Genomic DNA, 22,498 nt, shown 5'->3' with positions numbered 1-22,498 from the left:
AAAACTAGAATGAAAACAACAACAATTTAGTGCATCAAATAAACTATAGGAGTAGGACACCAGGTCAAAACTAAAACAACCTGCTATCTAAATAAGTAGGCCTATATGTTTATCTAAATAACACATCATTATGTGTAGAAAGTAGCAACATACTGTATCTGCATAGTGTAAGTATGGCAGGTATCAAAACAGGCTACAAGAAGGGATACAAGGAAAGTGTGCTAGGAGGTGAGGTAGAGTCTGAAGGGGTGAGTTTTCAGAGTGAGTCTGCAGTCCTTGGACACATGCTTGGGAGCCAGGAGAGAGATGCTTGGACTGGAGTATTGGCCAGGGTGTTTGTATGGGATGAACACATTTCCTGTGTTAGCTGATGAGTGATAAGGGGCGTGGGGGTGGATCATGTCCTGAAGGTAAGGGGGAAATAATCCCACTGTAGATGAAGCAGACTGTTTTAATTAGTATCATCATCACATGTGTTTTCAATCTCCTTCATGCAGACAGTTTAAACGGAGAACATTACTCGCTCTGCTCTTTTTTTGCCACTGTTTGTATCCCATTGAAAATATAAAGCAGAAGGAATAGCAGAGAGTGGTCTGAGGAGATTAGAATCCATTACATACAGTAACAAGACTACAGTATCTCTCTGTTGCCAGTATTATATAGATGTCCGTAGTTATGGGACTCTAGCCAGTAGCAAACATCTCTGGACATGGTCACAAGAGAAATGTTTGACCAAGATTGAACAGGAAGATTATTGTCAAGAAAGATCAAAGTCAAACTTAAAAAAACGTTTCAAGTCACTGTCTGTATGAAAACGGGCTCCATGGTAGCAGAAGGACTCACGCTGGCACAGCATGTATGAAGTGATCATAAACAGCTGATCCTTGCGTAATTTAGGTCTTGGCGTTGATAAATGTGACAGCTGAAATCAATCTGGCACAGCCTATAAAATCAAGCCTCGCCCTCGTTTTTGCAACATGAACAACTAGAATATGACCCCCCCACCACCACCACCTATATTGTCTATTAACACAGTGATGCATTGAAAAAAGCTACAGGTAGGCTACAATTTTATTGCAGCACCACCATCAACAAACAAACAAATACAATTATGTTGAGCATTATATGTCTTATTTTGAATATATTACCTTTTCTATTAACTATTCAATTAATTTGAAAATGTATAATAATGAAGAGCGTATAGATTTAACATTTGTAAAACATGTAAAAGATATTGGTAGGGTAGGGTAGGGTACTACTGGCCAATCTGGACTAAAGGGGTACAAAATCCAATCTGGGGTGGCATTGCCCCCCCAATGCCCCATTGCCTCCCTGTAGAGCCGCCACTGATTCCAGCATAGGCTACGCGTCTCCAAAACTCCTGCATGTATGTGCTCATGCAAAACACTGTTATGTGCATATGACATACCTTTACATTACTTTATTTTTTACACATGAATAATATTTATTAGTTTTATATTTTAGGAGTGAATACATAATTATGCGTAGGCCCATTTTTGGCCGTACACCGCCTTGATAAATGAGGGCATTAGTCACTGGGTGAAATAAAGAATAATGGATGTTATACTTCTGTTAGATTCAACTTTAAGCTATACAATGCAACTTTCATGTCCTAACTGGGATTTAAACCCAGGCCCTCTGTGTAAGTGTTGAACATTTTACCACTGAACTAATACCTTCAGTTCAGGCAGTAAACCACAGGATATAAATGTCTCAATAGAAGAGAAGGCTATAGGGAGATCAATTTACAACCACAACAATTGTATAGTACTGTATACAGTAGGTTACATGTATAACAAAATACATACATAAATGGATGCACCTGGGACGTATCCTCAGTGATGTATCTCAAGGTCATTGGGGTTTCGGGTCTCGCAACATCATACCCCTCACTCAGGTGACCCAGCCGGGAGTGATCAAGTCCCGACTTACGTCCCAGTAGCTACCCTCGATAAGTCCCATTAGGGAAAAACCAGGGCCACACAATCCGTTCCTCCTGAACTACTCTGCCGGGACTGGGAGGTACCATTCTGGCACATGGAAGGACTAGGCTCTGTGGGTTAACACCTGTCCGGGCCCCTCCTACGTCTCACCAGGTCCACTCCTGCTCTCACCAGGTCAGGCCCTGTGCGTTGCACCAGACTCCCAGCACCAGGCACTTTATTCAGGAATGGTGGATTCTCAAGCCGCAACGGTTCCGCAGGCTCCACCTTGCCCTTGGTGGTGCCGCAGGCTCCGCTTGAGGCTTGAATGGCCCTCCTAAAGGCCTCACCGTGGGTTTGTTGGGCTTCTTCCTCACGGAAGACACAGGCTGGGGCGCCAAACCCATACTGCTCCCGGGTGCCGTCTAACTTCCGGCTGCCACCCGTCTCTCCGGTGGTCACCAGACTATTCCTGGTTGTCACTTAGTCTATTCCTATGAGTCACTATAAATAGAATAACTATAACAAAATACATACATAAATGGATGCACCTGGGACGTAGGTTACATTAACATACTTTACCATACAGATTGGACAAAGTCACATTTTATTAACTAAAAGACTTGTTAGTTGCTCTGGATAAGAATGTTTATTGAACTCAATAAACAATGTAAACTTATGGTAATAATCAGAATGTGAGTGACTCAGAGTGAGTGCAGAGAGAACCGTGTAGGGCCTCCTTACTGTAGTATATATCTGTGTATGTTTCTTTGTCTTACTGTAAGTGTTTGTATTATTAAGACACAGGGCAAGGCCAGTCCGTCACGCTCCCTGCTTCAGCCAGCTCCTACCGGGTGACCGGGCTTCGTCTGGGTCTTCGTTACCGCTTCACAATACAGCCTACGTTTGACAGTGGACTGGGAGCTGAGGCCTCCGTGGAGGAACGCACTGGTAATGCACTGTCACATTTCGGTACTTTATCTGCATGGGTTCTTTCCTTATAACAGCCCCCTCCGCCCCCCGGAGATAATATTAACCACCATACGCATTTATCTCTGTACAGTGTGTGTGGGTGGTCGGCTGGATGTTGTGTTCCTGGTTCCGGCCTCTCAGGACCGGGCAAGCTTGAGGGAACCTCTGCTGGCCCTTCTGACCAGTGCGGCTGGGTCGCTCTCCACCATTGGACCAAGCGACTCACAGGTGCAGTTTGCGAGCAAGCATGAACACTGTTGAGAAACTACAGACTATTTTATACAGTAAATAAGTAAATAAAACGTTTTGGCAAGTGGAGTTTGCTTTAAGGTTGCTCGAAGGGCAAGTGCATTCCATCTTTGTTAAATATTGGCTATTTAAGAAGAACAATTTAAAGCTACTACTAGGGTTGTCCCGATAGGATCGGGTGATCGGAAATTGGCTCCAATCTCATGATCACACTCAGAGGCGTGAAAGACACCTATGATAAACAAAGGAAATGCAACCCCTGCTATACATGATAGAAACGTGATCGGGACATCCCTAGCTGCTACAGTATAAACAATAGTATGTCAAAATGTAATGATTTTCTCTTTTTTTTTTATGAATTTCAGACATGGGTAAAACGCTCCAAAAGAATGTAGTGTCTGTGACACATCATGCATTCAAAGATTGTATTGAATGCAGATTGTGGCCCCTAGATGTGTCACAGAGACTACATCTTTTTGGGGAGTGTTTTACACATTGCTGCCTGTCTGAATACAAAAAAAAGAGGTCATTAACATTCTGTTTTTTCAGAGAAGATTAACATTAATTTGTTCTCCAAGCGCAAACTTTAGATAATGGACGATTTACTTTTCTGGCAAGTGGACATGACCTTTGGGCAAGTAGAACATGACCTGTACTTGACTGACGGGGCAAGTGCCTTTGAGACTTTTAGTCAACCCCTGTATTCTTGTTCTATTCTGGCTAGATTGTGGTAGTGATGTCCTTTGTGTCTCCTGTTGTCTTCAGGTGGGAGTCGTAGTCTACAGTTCCAGACCCAAAGTTTGGTTCCTGCTCAATCGCCACAGCAACTCTCAAACACTGCTTGAAGAGATCCTATCCACACCCTTTGACGATAGTCCAGGGAATAACATAGGTCAGTGTCATCCGTCTATATTTATGTTAAACATAATGACCATGTTTATTTTTTGTTATTTTGTGGTGAAGTGATTAGGTCGGCTCTCTTTAGATATGTAATACTGTGGCTCCCCCTGCAGGGGAAGCACTGACATTCACTCGACAGTTCCTGCTGACCACCACATCTGGACGGAGACCCAGGGTTCCTGGTGCCGTGGTCATCATCTCTGACAGCAGCTCCTCAGACAACGTCACTCTCCCAGCAAGTGCTGTCAAAGCCGCAGGTATAGGTTGCTACTGCGTAAGCCGACACATTATGACTGTCACAGATGACTCTTGCTATTTAGATTGATTGTGTTTTGTATTTTGTATATATAAAATAAGCACTATAGAAAGATTATTTTTTTTCTGGATGGATCCTCAGGTCAAATGCTAGTCGCAGATAATTAGGATTAGCAGAGCAGATTTCTGGTTGAGGTTGCTCATTGTAGGTTGCTCTATCAAGTACGTTGTTATCACAGAAGTATCTAATTGTCTCTGGTATTTATAATTTAACTCCCCCCCCCCCTCATTTAGCCACCTCCATTTGCCCCTAACAAACCCACGTGCAAATTCAAATACACTTTAGTCTACCTTTGAGTTTGCTAGTCTATACTGAGTTCCTCGAGTGTAGTGTTTTGTTCATACAATATCTCATGAAAACATTCCTGCCTTTTCTTCTCACGAAACAACATCTCCTCTTTTCTCCATGTGCCCAGCAGGTGCAGTGACAGTCCTGGCAGTGGGTCTGGGTCGGGCGGACCGTGAGGAACTGCGCCAGTCGGTGACAGATGGCAGCACCCAGAACCTCTTGTATACTGCTGATGCAGCACAGCTGGGCACCCTGCATTCTGACCTGGCAGACCTGCTCTGTGGCATTGCTAGGATTCCAGAGGTAGGGTCAAAACAGGACATGTTGATGAAGGAAGTAAAGTAAAAGTTCATGTCATGTCTGAAACATGGATTTTCTTTTGTATCATCCATATCATTTGAAAGTACTGGGAAATTAGGAGATTTAACTAGGAGAAACAAAATTTCGTTTTTTTCTGCTTTAATCTTGATCTTGAAATAGTTTTTAAAATCCTCATGTGCTTTTTTCCACTGTTTTTCATTGTTATTACTGTTCAACATAAATCTTTAGCACGCCATTTGGGAACCCCTAACTGCTCCCAATGTGCAGAACCTTGCATGGTTGCCTCTGCCATCGGTGTATGAATGGGTGAACGTGATGCACATTGTAAAGCACTTTGGATAATAAAGGCACTCTAGGAATGCAGACTATTTAACATTTATATGGTTCCCTTTGGAGAGCTTATAACTGAGATCACAATTTCTCTAAACAAATGAAAATAAGGTACAAAGAAGCTGTACTTGTAAAAGAGGGTTTGGGGACAGTCAAATAGCTAATCAATAAGAACAAAGATTGACATTGAACACATTATTAAACATTAATATTGAGCACACATGAAAAATGTCATGGAGGACTCATGCAGGAGTCTGAATATATCTGAATAAAAAACATTTGGGGAAATCAAAAATGAAGGGGTTTCTCAAAATGTTGATGTTCATTGCATCTGATTTCTTTCTTTGTGATATGTTTTCAGATAACCCCTGGGACAGAACGGTGTACTGTGCAGTGTCCTCGGGTATGTACACAGTGGTGGAACAAGTGTTTGTCATGGGGCAACCCGTGCCCTAGAGACAGAGATAAACTGTGCATAGCATTCATCAGCAAATCAGAGAGGCAGATGTCAAAAGCAATGATTCATTTCCATTTTGTAATCCTGGGCTCTACACTCCCTCTGCCAACCTGGGGAGAGCAACGGACTGACCTCATGCTTCCTTCAGTGCATGAGGAGTCCAATCCGCTTCTTTTCACCTGACAGGGGGGGGGAGTTTCTTTTTTTAAATAATCTGGGGATCCCACAAAATGATGAGAACAGGTTGAGAACCCCTGAAGTAGGTTACACAGCAGATTGATATATTTCATAGTGTTGTGAAATATATCAATCCAGTATACAGTAGGTGGCAGTATACACCTAGACACATTGTGGTGTGACCCCAATAAAAGTTTCTTAACTTCCTGATTTATTCCTCATTTCTGTTATTTGGTGCTTTGTTTTGACAATGTGTTATTTCATTTAGCATTATTATTTTTGCCCCGGGCCTGCACTGTGAATAATTCTGCACGTGTGGAAGTAATTAAAATACAAAAGCCAGCATTTGTGGACCTTTTCACAGTACTTTTTTACTTAACCCATTCTGGGCGGGAACCCATATTGGTATCTTACCCCCTCAGGCCGGGAACCCATATTTGGGTTCTGTACAGTATGTACAGTATTCAAAAATGTAAATTTGATGCTGCTATATAAATATTTAGCCTAAGGCCGATTCTAAAAACGCCTCTAAATCCTGACCTAAGGTTTCTGAAAAACTTCAAATATTTATATAGCAGCATCAAAAATTTAACATTTTTGAATACTGTACATACTGTACAGAACCCAAATATGGGTTCCCGGCCTGAGGGGGTAAGATACCAATAGGGGTTCCCGCCCAGAATGGGTTAAGTAAAAGTGTGAATAACGCATTGTAGAAATACAAGTAAATGTCCTCTATAGATAGATTGCGTATTTTCAAATAGCCAAAGTGACGTGAGTAATGTATGTAGAAGTACAGTAACTGCCTCTTGAGATATAGCGAGTAGAAGTAAAGTATTGAAATTAGAAAATACTTTAGTAAAGTAAAAGTACTACAAAATTGTAGTTAAGTGCAGTACTTGAGTAAATATACTTAGTTACTTTACACCACTGTATGTACATCACAGTACATGTACAGTATGTACATCACACTGATTGTCATCATTAAAGGACCTATAACATAAAATTCAACTTTTTCAATTTCTTTTGTGTTTTTGGGGCTCCCATGTGTGTTTTCTATCCCCACAAATAACCAATTTTGAACAATCAGGCCTTCATGTCATATGGGTGTTTTAATGGAAATTGCTCTCAGGAACAGCTCGACTGATTTTGGCCTCATTGTGATGTCACCAATGTCACCCTACTTTGTATAATTCCTCCTCTTCTTCAGTCTTCAGTTCCAAATTTGCATTTCCACTTTGTTTACAATGTCCACCATTGTTGATTTCCCAAGCTGGCATGTAATGGAAACAAGCCTGGTTTTATCTAGCATCAGTATTATAATAACTCAAATATTAAATAATCTACATATCAGCACCCCCACCAACTCAGGACATTGTGGTACTGCATTTAAAACTGCTTTCAAAGTCCAGAAAGAAATGACAAGGGCTGGTTATATCAGAGTGGTGATTGAGGCTCAAACCATTAGGAATAACTTTGAGGGACATAGACAATATGATATTAAATATTAAAAGCAGTTTTAAAATGCATGTTATTTGCGCTTTAAAGAAAATCATATATCCGACTGGAGGCATCCAGACCCAACACACTGAACCTGTGTCGGGTCTGGAGGCCTCCAGTCGGATATATGATTATTTTCTTACTGCATCTAATACCCTTGAAGCTCGTTCAATCTAGTCACTTTTTCTCCATCTCTCCTCTAAATATTGTATGATCTCTCTTATTTCCCTCAGGGTTCGAAGGGGGATTATGGAGAGAAGGTACAGTGTGCAAAATGTGTCTCATTATTCTTCTACTTGCCTGTAGTAATCTGATGGGTCTGGGAGATTAATCTGATGGGTTTCTGCTGTTATATGTTTATCTGTATTGCACGCTGTAGCACCAAAACAGAACAACAGAACAAAAATGTGTTATCTCCAATTCTGTATTTTCAATCGTCTAGGGTGAGAGAGGCAGAGATGCTGCAGATGGACGCAAAGGAGAGCCTGTGAGTCTTTTGATACCACACTGGAAGCAGTACAGTGACTGATTTTGCCTTAATTTTACTTATAGATTAGTACATTGACGTAGACACAGTATAGTTCCAATTGTGTGTGTGTGTGTGTGTGTGTGTGTGTGTGTGTGTGTGTGTGTGTGTGTGTGTGTGTGTGTGCGCTGCAGGGCCGTGATGGTTTTCCTGGGAGGGAGGGCCCAGCGGGCCCAGAAGGGCGACCAGGCACCCCAGGCCGAAGTGAGGGCCCTTCAGTTGGCGTCCGAGGAGAGAAGGGGGAGAGGGTGAATGAGTGTCACTAATGCCACAGCAATGTCATATAATTAGCTTGTACAATACATGCTGAACTATTGGCTAATGTGGCGTTGGTTGTGTGTCTATAGGGTTTCCCTGGTATTGATGGGAGTCCTGGGTTACCGGGCAGACCAGGATCCACTGGCTCTGCAGGAGTCCCTGTGAGTAGGACTAGTAGTGATTCCCAACCTGTGGACCGGGCCCACTGGTGGGCCGTGAGGATGTTGCAACTGCATGTGGGCAAAACATAATTGGCAAAACAATACGATACCTATCAAGCAATCAATCAAACTTTATTGACAGCCGTAGCCAAAATAAGTCATACAAACAATTTAAAAACATACAAAATAATTCATAAATACAGGAGGAAGGTTATTGCGAACGCAGTGATTGCGAACGCAGTGATTGCGAACGCAATGTGCACTAACTATGAGACCCTGCAGATCATGTCTGTCTGTGTGTGTGTCTGTCTGTCTGTCCCGCTGTGACACCACCCGCCCACCACCAGAGGGCGCAGCTGTAGCACACACACACACACACACACACACAAACACACACACACACACACACACACACAGTAGAAAACTTAAAAAAATTACTAACTAAAAAGAAAAAAAAAAGTACGTAATTTATTCTAATTGTTGTTATTGCAATTTACGAGCTGCGTTCGCTTCCCGCGTTTGCGCGTCTTACTTGTATATATCTCCCTCCTTCTCCTACAATACATCTACTGCATTGGCTATTCAAAAAGAGCAGATATGCAATCTCAGTTTGTACATCTCGTATTTGAATGTTTTTTAAATTCCTTGAAAGCGTTAGAACTACTCATTTAGAAGACATTTGTAGAATCAGGCTCTGGTCCTAATGGGTTAAGGTGGGGGCCTGGTCCAGAGGTTGGCAACTGCTATGATGTAGTATTCTCATATTTCTTTCATACATGTCTTGTGCACGTCTTGTGAGCATAAATATGATTTGTCACCTCCAGGGTACACAAGGCCTACCGGGCATCAGAGGAGACACTGTGAGTCATCTTCAGCATATTATGCACAGAAACACTCCCATATCATGCTAATATTAATGTGTTACTTCATCTGTGATTTCATGCAGAACTAGCCGCAAGCAACTCTTCTATTCTATTTTTAATATCTGGCATCTAGAGTTGCGATACTAACCCTTGGCAGTCCATACATGTACAGTACATCCAAACAGAAAGGTCCTATCTGATTGTATTAAACGGTGTTAAACTCACCAACATTGCAGCTGTATGGAAAGCTTGGATTAACAATCATTGAATCGACAAAGTTTTTGTTTCATAAACATCCACTGTACATACATGTTATGAGATACTTTCAGCAGGTGTAGGTGATTTATTTTTTGTGTGTGTGTGTGTTCGATTTTGGACGTGTTCGTTGGAAAACGAGCACTTCCAACACTAATTAATTAATGCTTTCCGTAAAGCTGCAATGTTGGACTTTTCTGTTTCGATGTATGGGCTGTCAAGGGTTGGTCTTAAAGATAGGATGTAAGAGTTGCTTGTGGCTAACCAGGACCATTGTTGCTGGGTGAGCATTTGTGTTGTGTGATGCCTTCTATTGTTCTAGGGTGAAGCAGGGGTGCCGGGAGCAGGAGGGTCAAGGGGGGACAAAGGTGAAAGGGTGAGTTGAATACTTATAGCTGACAAATCTGTGGTTGCATACCTGTTGTATGATTGGATCAGGCTGAAAGTATTGGGGATGGCGTGCCTTTGGTTGCCTTGTAGACAACCTGTACAACATCAGTGTTTTGTAGCCTACTCAGTGCGGGCTAGCAAGAGGGAGCCAATTGAGGGAGTGGAAAAGGGGGGAGACAAGAAAATGTTGTCTGGTTGAAGACCTGCCCTGGATAGTTCAATTTGGAATCAAGGACATACAGTAAAGATGAATGACCCAGGGGTGTTATCAAAAGCAGAGGCATGGGTTTTGTTAGTCTGGTCGGGGTTGTCTTTGCCTGCAAGACCTGCCCTGGATAGTTGTAGTTGAATGAAACCCTAATATATGTACGTAATGTTTCTAATTGTACCACACAGCCCGCAGCAACCCTGTGCATAATCAAAGTTGCATGTTGAAACCTGTTTGTTTGCAATAATGGTTCGTTAGAACATTGAGAGTGGTGGTCTCATTTGCGTTTTAATTGAACCAGTGTTTCTCTAGGCAAGCTGGCTTTTCTAATTCATAAAATACTTATTTATAGAGGGTATGCGTGTGACATCATCATCATACCCGGAAGTTATGCGGGAACGCCTACTGAGTGGCAAAAACTACTTTCTGGCCTTCACAGCCCCTACATCCAAACAGATCATGTCCTATCTGATTGTATTAAACAACGTTAAACGACCTTAAACTCACTTTGCCACTCGATTTGCCATTCACTTTATGCATGCGCATACCCTCTATAGAAAGCGAAAGAGATCAACCTGCCCTGATGAAGACCAGTTGGTCGAAACATGTTGGCTTTTTATACTTTTTTGTAAATGAATAAAGTACCCAAATTTGATGCCCTCTTTTTCCCCAAATCTGTGGTTGCATACTGTACATGCATACAAAGAGAGAATGTTCCACTGAGTGCTGCGTTATGAACTTGTCTGCGTCACACACTTATTATTTCAAGTATGTTTGGCATGAGAAACTGAACGATATTTGTATTTTATTAAATGTGGACTCAAATAAAGTAATTGAAGTGTGTGTGTGTGTGTGTGTGTGTGTGTGTGTGTGTGTGTGTGTGTGTGTGTGTGTGTGTGTGTGTGTGTGTGTGTGTGTGTGTGTGTGTGTGTGTGTGTGTGTGTGTTTTCCAGGGTGACCCAGGCCCTGGAGTATCAGGAGGCGGTCTTCCAGGGAGGAAGGGAGAGCCAGGGATCCCAGGAATATCGGTAAGTGAGTGACATGTGCACACTAGGGCTGTTTTAAGTTGCCACTTAATGGCCGGGAAAATGCTTAGCAATAATGCCACAGGCTTTTGGAAAGATATTAAAACTATGAATGGGTCTAAAGCAGTACTGCCTTGCAACATGGAAAGTGTGTCTAGTGCAGATAATATGAACTTTGGAGGCAGCACTATGCTACTTTGTTTAACTGTGTCAGTAACGAACCCTACTGTATAAGCAATCTAGAAGAGGAAGGGGTACTATTCAGTCCTCATGAGAATCTGAGATACACCAAGCTATAAGGCAACTAGCTGATGGTGTACTGCCAGACTCCTTGCTTACAGTGGTTCTAGCGTACTGTCTAAAGTGCTAGAAAGGTTACTACTAGACAGGGCCGGCTAAGTAATTTTATATACACCACAGACAATCAATTTGGCTTTAAAGCTAAACACGGTACAGACTTGTGTGTATATATGCAGTAGACTCATACAGAAGTCACGGCTCTACTATGCTGTTTTATCAATGCGTCCTGTGCTTTTGATAGAATTAATCACCACAAGCTCTTTGTCAAACTCGAAGCAGAGGGGTGTGCCTGGATGCATCATATGTATCCCGGCATACTGGTATGTCAAACAGAGTACTGGTATTCAAGTGAAATGGGGGAACAGCCTATCCTCCCCCTTTAGTGTAGGCAAGGGGGTACGTCAGGGGGGCTGCTGTCCCCCGCCCTCTTCTATTTGTTTATGGATGACCTACTGTATCTAGGCTGCTGGGAGGGTGTACGACTGGCTGCATGATAGGTAATACTTTGACTAACCATTTTATGTATGCTGATGATTTGGCCATTGTATTAGTAGTGCAGGGTTCCAACAGCTACTTAACATAATGCTCAGCATATGGGGTGAAGTTTGATGTCATATACAATGCAAAAATGAGTGTGATTTTGATCTGCATGACCAAAGAGGACCAGAAACAAAAATTTCCAGTGTTCCACTTGTCAGGTCATATCCTCACTGTGTGCAGCAGTTGTAAATATTTGGGGCACATCATTCATGATAAGATGATGCTGACATGTACAGACAGCGCAGAATGTTCTATGCACAAGCTAACATGTTTAATAGTCAGGAAATTCCACTATTGCTCTGAAATGTCAAAGTGAATTTATTTAGAGCCTACTGCACCCCGCTGTATACAGCCCCTTATGGGTGAATTATAAAAAAGAAAGCAATGATGCTCTCAGGATTCTCCTGAAGAAGCCAAGGGGTGGCAGTGCTAGTCAGCTATTCTGTGACTCTGGTCTAACCACCTTCCAGGCTCTTTTGAGAAACCTCATGTTTAGTTTTAAAGGCAGACTTGATGGGTCTTATAATGAAGTCATTAATGTGTTGACCAATCCGAGGTATAGCACAGTAAGATACTGATCTTGTGGAAGCACTGGTATGCGTGCCTCCTATAGGCTTTTTATTAGGGCTTTTTTAGATTTGTACTCTTGTATCTTTTAGGTTTTTGGTAGTTTGAAAATGTATGAAAATATTTCAACATGGAAACAAATATGACGATTATGCAAAGAATCTTTGAATACATACATTTTAAATAAAGCAAACATTTTAACTCAAATCTTTGCTTCTGGAGGTCCCTGACCTGACATAAAATATTTTGAGATGGGGGTCTGTAGCCAAATACATATCATTTTGGGGATCCTTGACATGAATAAGTTTAAGAACCACGGCAATAGATCATACCACCAACATAGGCTACTGTTCCTATTGAACCATTAGCCAGTTGAGGTGTCTTTGTGTCTGGAGCTCCATGCCTTCCGTGCTCCAATAATGAGTGATTTGAAGTTGGTAGCATGCAGTGCATGCAGTGCTGCGCCAACATCAATGTAAATCAATGGTTTCTGTGTCAGGATAAAGACAGACCTTTCTGGAACGTTATCAATGCAATTACTGATACAACACGTCCATGGGGTCTGTGTCTGAGGACTCTGTGTGACTCCACAGGCGTGCCGAGACGCCGGCCCCGCTTCACATGATCAAAGCAGTCTTGTACCATAGGACTCCATTGACTCAGACTAGATTGGAACCTCTCTTTCATGGCTCTTGTTTCAGCCTCTGCCTGTGTGGGCAATGGAGTAGCTCAACAGAGATGTAATCTAATTTGCAGAGCAGTGGACAGAGTTATGTCAGGAAAGTACGTCCTAACGGAGATTTATTTTCTATTTTGTCTATTTGTCTAGCGCACCCTTTCTAGTTTATTAAGGTTTTTCCATTGATTGATTGATTGATTCCATGTCATTCTTTATTTCAGAGGTCCATGTCACATATCAAATGACAATCACAACGGATTGATTGAATGATTTATTGACAAAAATGCATATAACCATTTGTACATATCTGTTAAAAGATAAAAAACACTTGAGAATTATTATTATTTTCATGAGTGCAAATGTGTGTAAACTGAGAGCCATGTTTCTTACATACAGAACAATAAAAACAAAAATAAATACATTAATACAATTTCAACATACTAGACAAGTAATAACAAAGAACAACATGGGTACAGTAAATAGAACCTGTTACAACTAAACTAGTTGATGTTTAAGTCCAGCTGCTATTCAGCCAGCTCCTTTGTTTAATGTTGTTTTTGAGACTTGATGTTTAGTTGGTATGCTAATTACTTTGCAGCGCTTAATTGATTTCTTTGCACTCTATTTTCATGATCACTGTCATTTGTGATAGCAATAGGCATTTGCCTAATTGCTATTTAAAATTTTAACTAGCTTCCAGCTTTTTTGCGGGGGAAAATCTGTCACGTCATAAATCCTACTCTTGATTAGTAATCTGGCATCTGTTTAAATAACATGCTATCTCTAAATTACGTTCTTAACATTGTGGTAAAACAAACTACAGTATGTCTGCATGGTAGCCATATCTTCGGTCAACCGTTCCACATCAATCCAGGTGTCAAGAAGGGGTACAAGTGCTAGGGGATGAGTTGGACTCTGAAGAGATGAGTCTTCAGGTGGAAATTGGGAGTGAGTCTGCAGTTCTAACTGCAATAGGGATTTTGTTTGGGAGCCAGGAGAGAGAAGAGTCTGGTAAGTGTTGAGCGTTGTCCCGGTTGTTTTTAGGGAAGGCTCAGACAGCTTTCCTGTGTAAGCTGATCTGAGTGAGCGGGAGGGATTGTATGATTGGATCAGGCTGAAAGTATTGGGGATGGCGTGCCTTTGGTTGCCTTGTAGACAACCTGTACAACATCAGTGTTTTGTAGCCTACTCAGTGCGGGCTAGCAAGAGGGAGCCAATAGAGGGAGTGGAAAAGGGGGGAGACAAGAAAATGTTGTCTGGTTGAAGACCTGCCCTGGATAGTTCAATTTGGAATCAAGGACATACAGTGAAAATGAATGACCCAGGGGTGTTATCAAAAGCAGAGGCATGGGTTTTGTTAGTCTGGTCGGGGTTGTCTTGCCTGCAAGACCTGCCCTGGATAGTTGTAGTTGAATGAAACCCTAATATATGTTGACAATGTAATGTTTCTAATTGTACCACACAGCCCGCAGCAACCCTGTGCATAATCAAAGTTGCATGTTGAAACCTGTTTGTTTGCAATAATGGTTCGTTAGAACATTGAGAGTGGTGGTCTCATACATTCTTTGCGTTTTAATTGAACCAGTGTTTCGCTAGGCAAGCTGGCTTTTCTAATTCATAAAATACTTATTTATAGAGGGTATGCGTGTGACATCATCATCATACCCGGAAGTTATGCGGGAACGCCTACTGAGTGGCAAAAACTACTTTCTGGCCTTCACAGCCCCTACATCCAAACAGATCATGTCCTATCTGATTGTATTAAACAACGTTAAATGACCTTAAACTCACTTTGCCACTCAATTTGCCACTCGATTTGCCATTCACTTTATGCATGCGCATACCCTCTATAGACAGCGAAAGAGATCAACCTGCCCTGATGAAGACCAGTTGGTCGAAACATGTTGGCTTTTTACACTTTTTTGTAAATGAATAAAGTACCCAAATTTTATGCCCTCTTTTTCCCCATATTTTATAGATGTTGTGTTCAGTCACATGTTCTCAATATCATTATTTAGCATTGCGTGGAAACGAGAGTATGTGATAATCTCTCAATTATCATATTTTTATGGGGTTTTTTTAAGTCTTAAATGTGTGACGATCTTTCAATCTATCTATAATTAGTAAATTACAATAATATTTTCTCCACCTCGCATGTGCTGCACATTATTGTTTATTTAAGTTTTAAATGTGGGCAAACTGAAGTCAAAATTTGGCTTGATGTTTGAAACATTGGCATTCTTTCAAGTTTATTTTGCAGCAGGCAACTTTTTGTACAAACGGGGAATGACGGAATGACCAATATGGACATCAAACTAGCGAACATCTCGTGGTGGCCACTGGCGAGCATCCACCCAGTCAGCCTTACTTGATGAATAAATACCATTGTTTCACAGTGGCCTCAGAGCGGTTTCCATCATATGAAAGATACACGATATGAAGTAAATGAGCCTAATGACCCGTTTCTGTGTTCTGTGCCCAGGGTATGCTGGGACGTCCAGGGAGTGATGGGGCCAAAGGCTTTCCTGGAGCAGCAGGAACACCAGGACTGGATGGCCGTCCAGGAATACCCGGAACCGCAGGCAACTCCACCAAGGTTTGCTTCTCCTGTCTTGAGCACTTAAGCCCCATATAGATTGTGACCAGAGTGCCCCTGGCCTAGGGGTCCAGGCCTGGAATTTCATCATTTTAGGGGCAAAGTCACTTGGCCTTTGGTCATGTCAATTATTTGAGGGCTCAAAGGCCAAATGCCAGGGCAGCAAGAGCATCAAATAAATGTAGTCTACAGAAATTAAGGATTAGAGAGTATTTTATTTTTAATACATAGTTTAACAATTAGTGACAATTAGGGTATTCATAAATTCCAAATATTCTTTTATAAAAACTCCTGAATCAAAAAGGTGTATACAAGAATGAAGAGGAATTCAGAATATCAGTGAAAGACACTTGTGTCTACAAACCATTTTGACAGAAAAGAGGCAGAGGAGAAAACTGTTAAATCAGCCGGTGCACTGGGGCAGTGCAGAGTCTGCAGACGGGGAACCGAGGTCACGGTGGCTTCAGGGCACATCAGTTTTAGAGGGCATGAGGCCAAACCCATGGCATGGCAGCCATGGCCTTCATGAAATTCCTGCCCTGCATATTACTGTATGACATGCCCAGATGTTAGGGTTAAAGTGGCTGCTAGGAATGCACACTGAATTTAAATAATGTAAAATGCATGTTCACATTCTACATGACTGCTATCTAAAACATCTTCAGGCTGATGTGTCACCACCATACAAATAACACCCAAACCACAAAAAATAGTCATGTATTGTCCTCTTTCAATCCCATTAGGAGCACTTTGTATCAATGCGTATCCGGCATTTGACTGACACTATACGTTTCTTATGTTTTTAGATGCGTTCCCTCTTTATTCTAACCAGAAGTCTGCTATGATTTGTTCAGAATTATACTTATAGCTGGTGTGATAATAGATGGAGAATTTAAGGTTATGAAATGTATATATACTCCTTTTTATTTTATTTTATTTTTATTTTTAATTTCATTACATTTTTTAACATAAAATAGATAGATTTAAAGTTTTTTCCATTTCTCACAGCAGCCCACACATCTTATGAACAGCTTCCATTAATTTTATTGGCCAGATGGTGGTAGTATTGAGTCACTGCATTTTTCAGAGGCAATTAAAGCCCTGCTAGGTTTTCTTCATTGAAATGTGGTACTTTGGGTGATGTAAAAATGCTGTGAGGTAAAAAAAGAAAAAAAGAAAAAACAATTAAGAAGGTCTGTAGTCTCTTTGGGATAGCTGTAAGGTCTAATTTGAACTTTTAAAGGGAATATTCAGGCTTTCAGTCTGTAATAAGCTTGGGGACTACCGATGGAAAGTAACTTTTGCTAAATCCAGCATATTTACACTTGCTCATGTGTATGCATTACACTCGTCTAGTATTCATCAATGTGCACTGTCCTGACCAATTAAATAAATAAGGTAAAGTAGAGTGTTTCTGATCCAGCAGCTGTTTCAACTTTCAACACTTTGTTTGAGATATTAAACACAGTTTTCAACTTTGCTAGCGTTGTGTTCATCCATGAGCCTAAAACAGTTTCTCTGAAAACTCTCATGCAGAAGAATGAATTATTATTATTATTATTATTATTATTATTATTATTATTATTATTATTAAGGACTTTGGGGCGGGCCCGTCTAGAGTTTGAATGGACAGGTATCAGTCAAAATGGAGACATCTAAAAGGAAGGACGGGTGAGGAGGATCAACATATGGAATGTCAGAACAGGTTAGCTCCATATATGTATAGATCTAAGGGTTTGATGAGGTCAGATCAACATGGTGTCCGTGAGGTGTGATGTAGAGTTGCTGGCCGGCTCCATATATGCAGATATGCGGTGATGATCCAGTCTTCTCCTTGTATGGCTATCCAGGGTTTGATGAGGTCAGTGTCGTGATCTTCATATATGGAGTGTGTCACGAGGTGTGACTGATGGACGGACTGACTGACATGAAGGGTGACTGACATGAAATGCAGGTTTTCATAGTAAACTGCGACCTACAGTCGCAATTATCATTTTTACTAGAGCCGGGTCCAAAGTTAACATATGGCACAATGGGTTAGATGTCACTTGATTGAAAGTAGTACAGTAATGGGCTGTTACTAGCTATATAGGGCAATCTTCTGGACTGTATGTTGATGATGTTGCCTGGAATACAGTCAGTGTACTTTTCATGAGTCCTAGAGCTCAGATGACTACTAGTGTTACTTCATATCCCACATCCTGCTGATTTCAATCTCCAGGTCTTTGTATTTGGACAGCTTCTCTTTTCTTTTTTTTATTACTCGATTGGCCCAGATTTCCGATCACGTGATCGGATCAGGACAACCGTAGCGTAATTATTATCTTAGTAGTAGTAGTAGAGATTTTCATTCCAATTATCCTACATCAACATTGCTAATGGAAAGCAAAAGTGAGCAGCAATTACTGCTTGCGGTGACTTGACATTTAAAATGTCAGTGCTTTTGTATAGCTTTAAAGGACTCTTAGCCATTCATTTTCCAGCTCTTCTGCAGATAAAGTTGAGAAGCACTCTATCATTTCCATCACTCTCCTTGATCGTTCTGTTCAGTCCGTTTCCCTGACAACCGCTATCTCCACTTGTTAGCTGATGATAGTGAGAAGGCCTTCATGTCCTGACATTTTGAGCAATTTGAGGCACACAAACTTTATGTCTGCCTATGTGTTGAATGTCACGTGTGTCATGACGTCGGGTGGAAAGCATGTATGTCCAAAAAAACTTGACTTTTCAGGAAATGGGGGGGAAAAAATAACCTGTGTTCATATTAAGATCTTACTGTTTCAGATCCAAAATGGGCTAGCCCCCTCGTATTTAGAGCCTTATACAACCCAGTCAGAGCCCTAAGGTAGTTGTTCCAAAACTTGTTAGGCCGTGACCCAAAAGAGAACTCTTTTCCCAGGACCCAATCTTGTGAAAATAGCAGATCTACAAGCTCACATGGAATCACTCATTATGGAATGTCTTAGATTTTTCTTTGATTTCTTCATGAAATTACTGAAAAAATATTGAATTTTGTTTTCAATTAATGAAAATGTTTGCTTTTTTGGGATTTTATTTTTTAAATGTTTTGATATAATACTAATTAAAAACCAAATGTAGGAAACCAAAAATAAAGGGACCCACAAAAATGTACAAATGGGTCCCGAGTATACGGGTCCTCTCGTGTACAGTTTACCTGCCATAGTTTTTGGGGTGAAGTTAACCTTTTGTTCAGAGCCTATAAATGACTGGTACGTGGTGTAGTGGGACAATGTTTGAATGACGAAGATATGTCTGGAGGACTCAACAGTATGTTGGCTAAGCATTTTTCAGTCTCAAGTGAATAGACAGGTGTTGTTCCCTTCAGCATTACATTCACAATAACATTACTCATGTCATTTCCTCTTGTTTAAATATATTTATTTTTACTAAACTGTCCATCTCTGTCTTTTTCTCTCCCTTCTTCTCTGCAGGGCGACAAGGGCAGCCTAGGCGAGAGGGTGAGTCAGGGCCTCGGGAGCCTGTCCTGCTCTCACGAGTCACGACACATACTTTATGTCCCGAGGAGCAGAGTGAGCATAATGATTCTCACCCAGCCTCTTATCTCTCCGTGCTGACAGGGACCTCCAGGAGTCGGCAGCGGGGTGGCTGTGAAGGGCGAGAAGGGAGACTCTGTAAGCTTTTGACAATCACTGACATGCTGACATGTATGTATTGCTGATGGACGGTGTGTGTGTGTGTGTGTGTGTGTGTGTGTGTGTGTGTGTGTGTGTGTGTGTGTGTGTGTGTGTGTGTGTGTGTGTGCGTGCGTGCGTGCATGCGTGTGTGCGTGTGCGTCTGCGTACATTTTGTGATGGCATGCTTTGCATTGAGTCAAGTCAAGTGCTTCCCTATTATCAGAGTGCTGCAGGAGCAGCAGGAGCTCAAGGTCCCAGGGGGCTCCCAGGACTGCAGGGCATCAAAGGAGACAAGGTAGGTAGATGCAGGTTTCTTTTTATGTGTGGCATTCTTGGGTATGAATCTGTGTGTCAACCTTTATTGTAAGGGACAGATGGGTGGACGGTACGGATGCAGGGGGAATGGTGAGGCGGCTAGGAGTGAGGGAGGAAGAGGTGCTGGTCCAGGATGGGCGATATGACATTTCTGGCCGATATCCATATCAGATATAATTAATTGCAGATAACCGATCGATACGATATGATCTCATTCTGTATTAAATAATAATAGTAATTTTGTCCATTCTGAAAAGAGCATATGAACACAGAATTCTTTATTCCAAAACTAGGGATATGCACCGCTATTGAAATGTTGGCCCATATCCCAACATAAACAGCTTGAAATTGAATGTAGTATTTTTATTTAAAAATGTTCCAACTTGTTGGCCCTTTTGAAAGCCTCCTCAGGAAAAGCCTTCATCATCACAAAAGTACGGAGCCCCGGAGTGGCCATTGAGAGAGAAAGAAATGCTAAATTGAGCACGCAAGTTACTAGCTCGAGATCTCTAGCGACTAACTTAAGCTACTACAAGTTACTACAAAAGTATTTTTCAGGCTTTTCTTTTTAATTAATCAACATTGGCTAAAACCGATTTATAATTTTTATGTTGGTTCGACACCAATATTGCATTTTAAGGCCAACATCTTCCGATATCGATAAGATGACCGATTGCCCATCCGTAAAAAGGTGTGTGTGTGTGTGTGTGTGTGTGTGTGTGTGTGTGTGTGTGTGTGTGTGTGTGTGTGTGTGTGTGTGTGTGTGTGTGTGTGTGTGTGTTTATGGCTGTTCTTCAGGGGGGGAGCGGCGAAGGGTTAGCCGGACCCCCAGGGAGTGCTGGAGGACCTGGGGACAGGGTAATTATACACTCTTTTCCTTTTTGTATTCTACAGAATTATTTTCAGTTTAATATCTTGATTATGCATGGTGCACATACTTACACACTTTAAAAGTCCCAATATGCTTGTGTCTTGTAGGGCGTTCGAGGGCCTCCTGGATTAATTGGAAGCAAGGTAAAAGACTGAACCCAAACTGGGAAAAGTATCCGTGTCATTTTAGAATTTTGCGTTTGCACGCAGCACGGCACACAGTGCCACGCTGCGAGCTTGTACATCTGCTATTATTATTTATTACATTTTTGTGAAGTCTTGAAAGTGCGAGTACTGCCGATTTAGAAGACATTTTGTGGAAACGGCCTCAGGTCGATGACATCTTTGACAGTCGATGACCTGTCACTCTCTGCGTCCTGCTAGGGTGATCGAGGGCAGCCAGGCGAGGCTGGATCACAGGGAGACAGGGTGAGTTATATTGACCGGGTTTACCACAGCCAGACCTGCAACCGTGTGTATGTGCAACGTTATTTGTCCATCTGCGTACCTGTTTCTAACAGGCCAAAACACTTGGCTGCATCTTTGTAGGGGGAGCGGGGACCTGCGGGGGAAACCGGGGGGAGAGTGAGTACAAAATGTCCCTGACTTTATGATTGTCTCGAGTTTGATCGCCCTCCCAACATACTTTTCAAACGTTGAAATTGTTCTGATATATTACATCGTGGCCATGTCTCTCAGGGGGACTCGGGGAAGCCAGGCCTCGCCGGGACATCTGGGCTGAGGGTGAGTGACAAAATGACAGACTGGCCTGTCTGTAGATGCTTGCAGGAATCATATGGATCCAGGGGTGGAAAACGTTTACTTAAGTAAAAGTATCAATACTGAAATTTAGAAATTGCTGTATTGATCTGAAAGTAAACGTAAAAATCTGAAATTCAAAATGTACTTGAGTAAAAGAACCAAAGTATTGGTATCACAATGTACTTGAAGTACCAAAGTAGAAAGTACTCATTATGCATCACATGTTTTCAAATGTACAGTATAAAAATCCTTTTGAAAATACGCTTTAATTTGTCTATTTTCAAATGTATATACTGTAGGGCTGAAGGGGTCATGTATGTTTTGTATTAATAATCAAGATCTACAAAGTAACTAGTTACTAATGTTTTCAAATAAATGTAGTGGAGGAAAAGTACAATATTTAGATCTGACATGTAGTGGAGTAGAAGTAAAAGTATTGGAAATTGGAAATACTCAAGTAAAGTACAAATACCTCAAAATTGTACTTAAAGGGATAGTTCAGATTTTTTTAACTTAAGTTGTATGAAATACTTGCCATTAATATAGTGGTTGCAACTGTATTAATTGATTGCCAGAGTCCTGTGGTGGGAGTTCTGCTCTGGTTTTAGTGAATATTAAGTAGTTCCGGTCATTTTGTGGGGGGCACTGGGGCCACGCAGTAAAAGTAAATTTATCCACAAAACGAACGTAATTTGTATTGGTGACCTTTAAAAAAAATATTAGCATGACTTTCGTTGAACTTTGACCCCTCTATCACATGGAACTATTTTTTGGGCGTAGTGATATGGACACAAAAAACATAGTTCTGTGTGATAGAGTGGTAAAAAAAGAACGAAAGTTGCACTAATATTTTAGAAATAGGTCAACAATACAAATGACGTTAGTTTTGTCGATTCATTTATTTTTACTGCGTGGCCCCCAGCACCCCCCACAAAATGACCGGAACTACTTGATATTTCACCAAAACCAGAGCAGAACTCCCACCACGGGACTCGGGCAATCAATTAATACAGTTGCAACCACTATATTAATGGCAAGTATTTCATACAACTTAAGTTGAAAAAATCTGAACTA

At 41.4% G+C, this 22,498-nt stretch overlaps 1 protein-coding gene across 1 annotated transcript in view; it reads left to right on the top strand.

Moving 5' to 3' along the window:
• col7a1 (collagen, type VII, alpha 1) overlaps positions 1-22,498 on the top strand; it is a 138,856-nt gene that overhangs the window by 40,778 nt on the left and 75,580 nt on the right. The window contains exons 24-45 of the mRNA XM_083772305.1: positions 2,745-2,894; positions 3,007-3,143; positions 3,930-4,056; positions 4,178-4,321; positions 4,796-4,971; positions 5,681-5,722; positions 7,687-7,713; positions 7,896-7,940; positions 8,114-8,227; positions 8,327-8,398; positions 9,223-9,258; positions 9,839-9,892; positions 11,068-11,142; positions 15,708-15,821; positions 19,274-19,300; positions 19,421-19,474; positions 19,701-19,772; positions 20,591-20,650; positions 20,771-20,806; positions 21,047-21,091; positions 21,212-21,247; positions 21,362-21,406. Of these exons, the coding sequence (XP_083628431.1) occupies positions 2,745-2,894; positions 3,007-3,143; positions 3,930-4,056; positions 4,178-4,321; positions 4,796-4,971; positions 5,681-5,722; positions 7,687-7,713; positions 7,896-7,940; positions 8,114-8,227; positions 8,327-8,398; positions 9,223-9,258; positions 9,839-9,892; positions 11,068-11,142; positions 15,708-15,821; positions 19,274-19,300; positions 19,421-19,474; positions 19,701-19,772; positions 20,591-20,650; positions 20,771-20,806; positions 21,047-21,091; positions 21,212-21,247; positions 21,362-21,406 (1,688 nt within the window). The remainder of the gene's footprint in view (positions 1-2,744; positions 2,895-3,006; positions 3,144-3,929; positions 4,057-4,177; positions 4,322-4,795; positions 4,972-5,680; positions 5,723-7,686; positions 7,714-7,895; positions 7,941-8,113; positions 8,228-8,326; positions 8,399-9,222; positions 9,259-9,838; positions 9,893-11,067; positions 11,143-15,707; positions 15,822-19,273; positions 19,301-19,420; positions 19,475-19,700; positions 19,773-20,590; positions 20,651-20,770; positions 20,807-21,046; positions 21,092-21,211; positions 21,248-21,361; positions 21,407-22,498) is intronic.

Source organism: Protomyctophum parallelum, assembly GCF_964188405.1.
Source record: "Protomyctophum parallelum genome assembly, chromosome: 8".
Lineage (NCBI taxonomy): Eukaryota > Metazoa > Chordata > Actinopteri > Myctophiformes > Myctophidae > Protomyctophum > Protomyctophum parallelum.
Note: the sequence above shows the minus strand (reverse complement) of the source record. Positions and strands in the feature narration are given on the sequence as shown.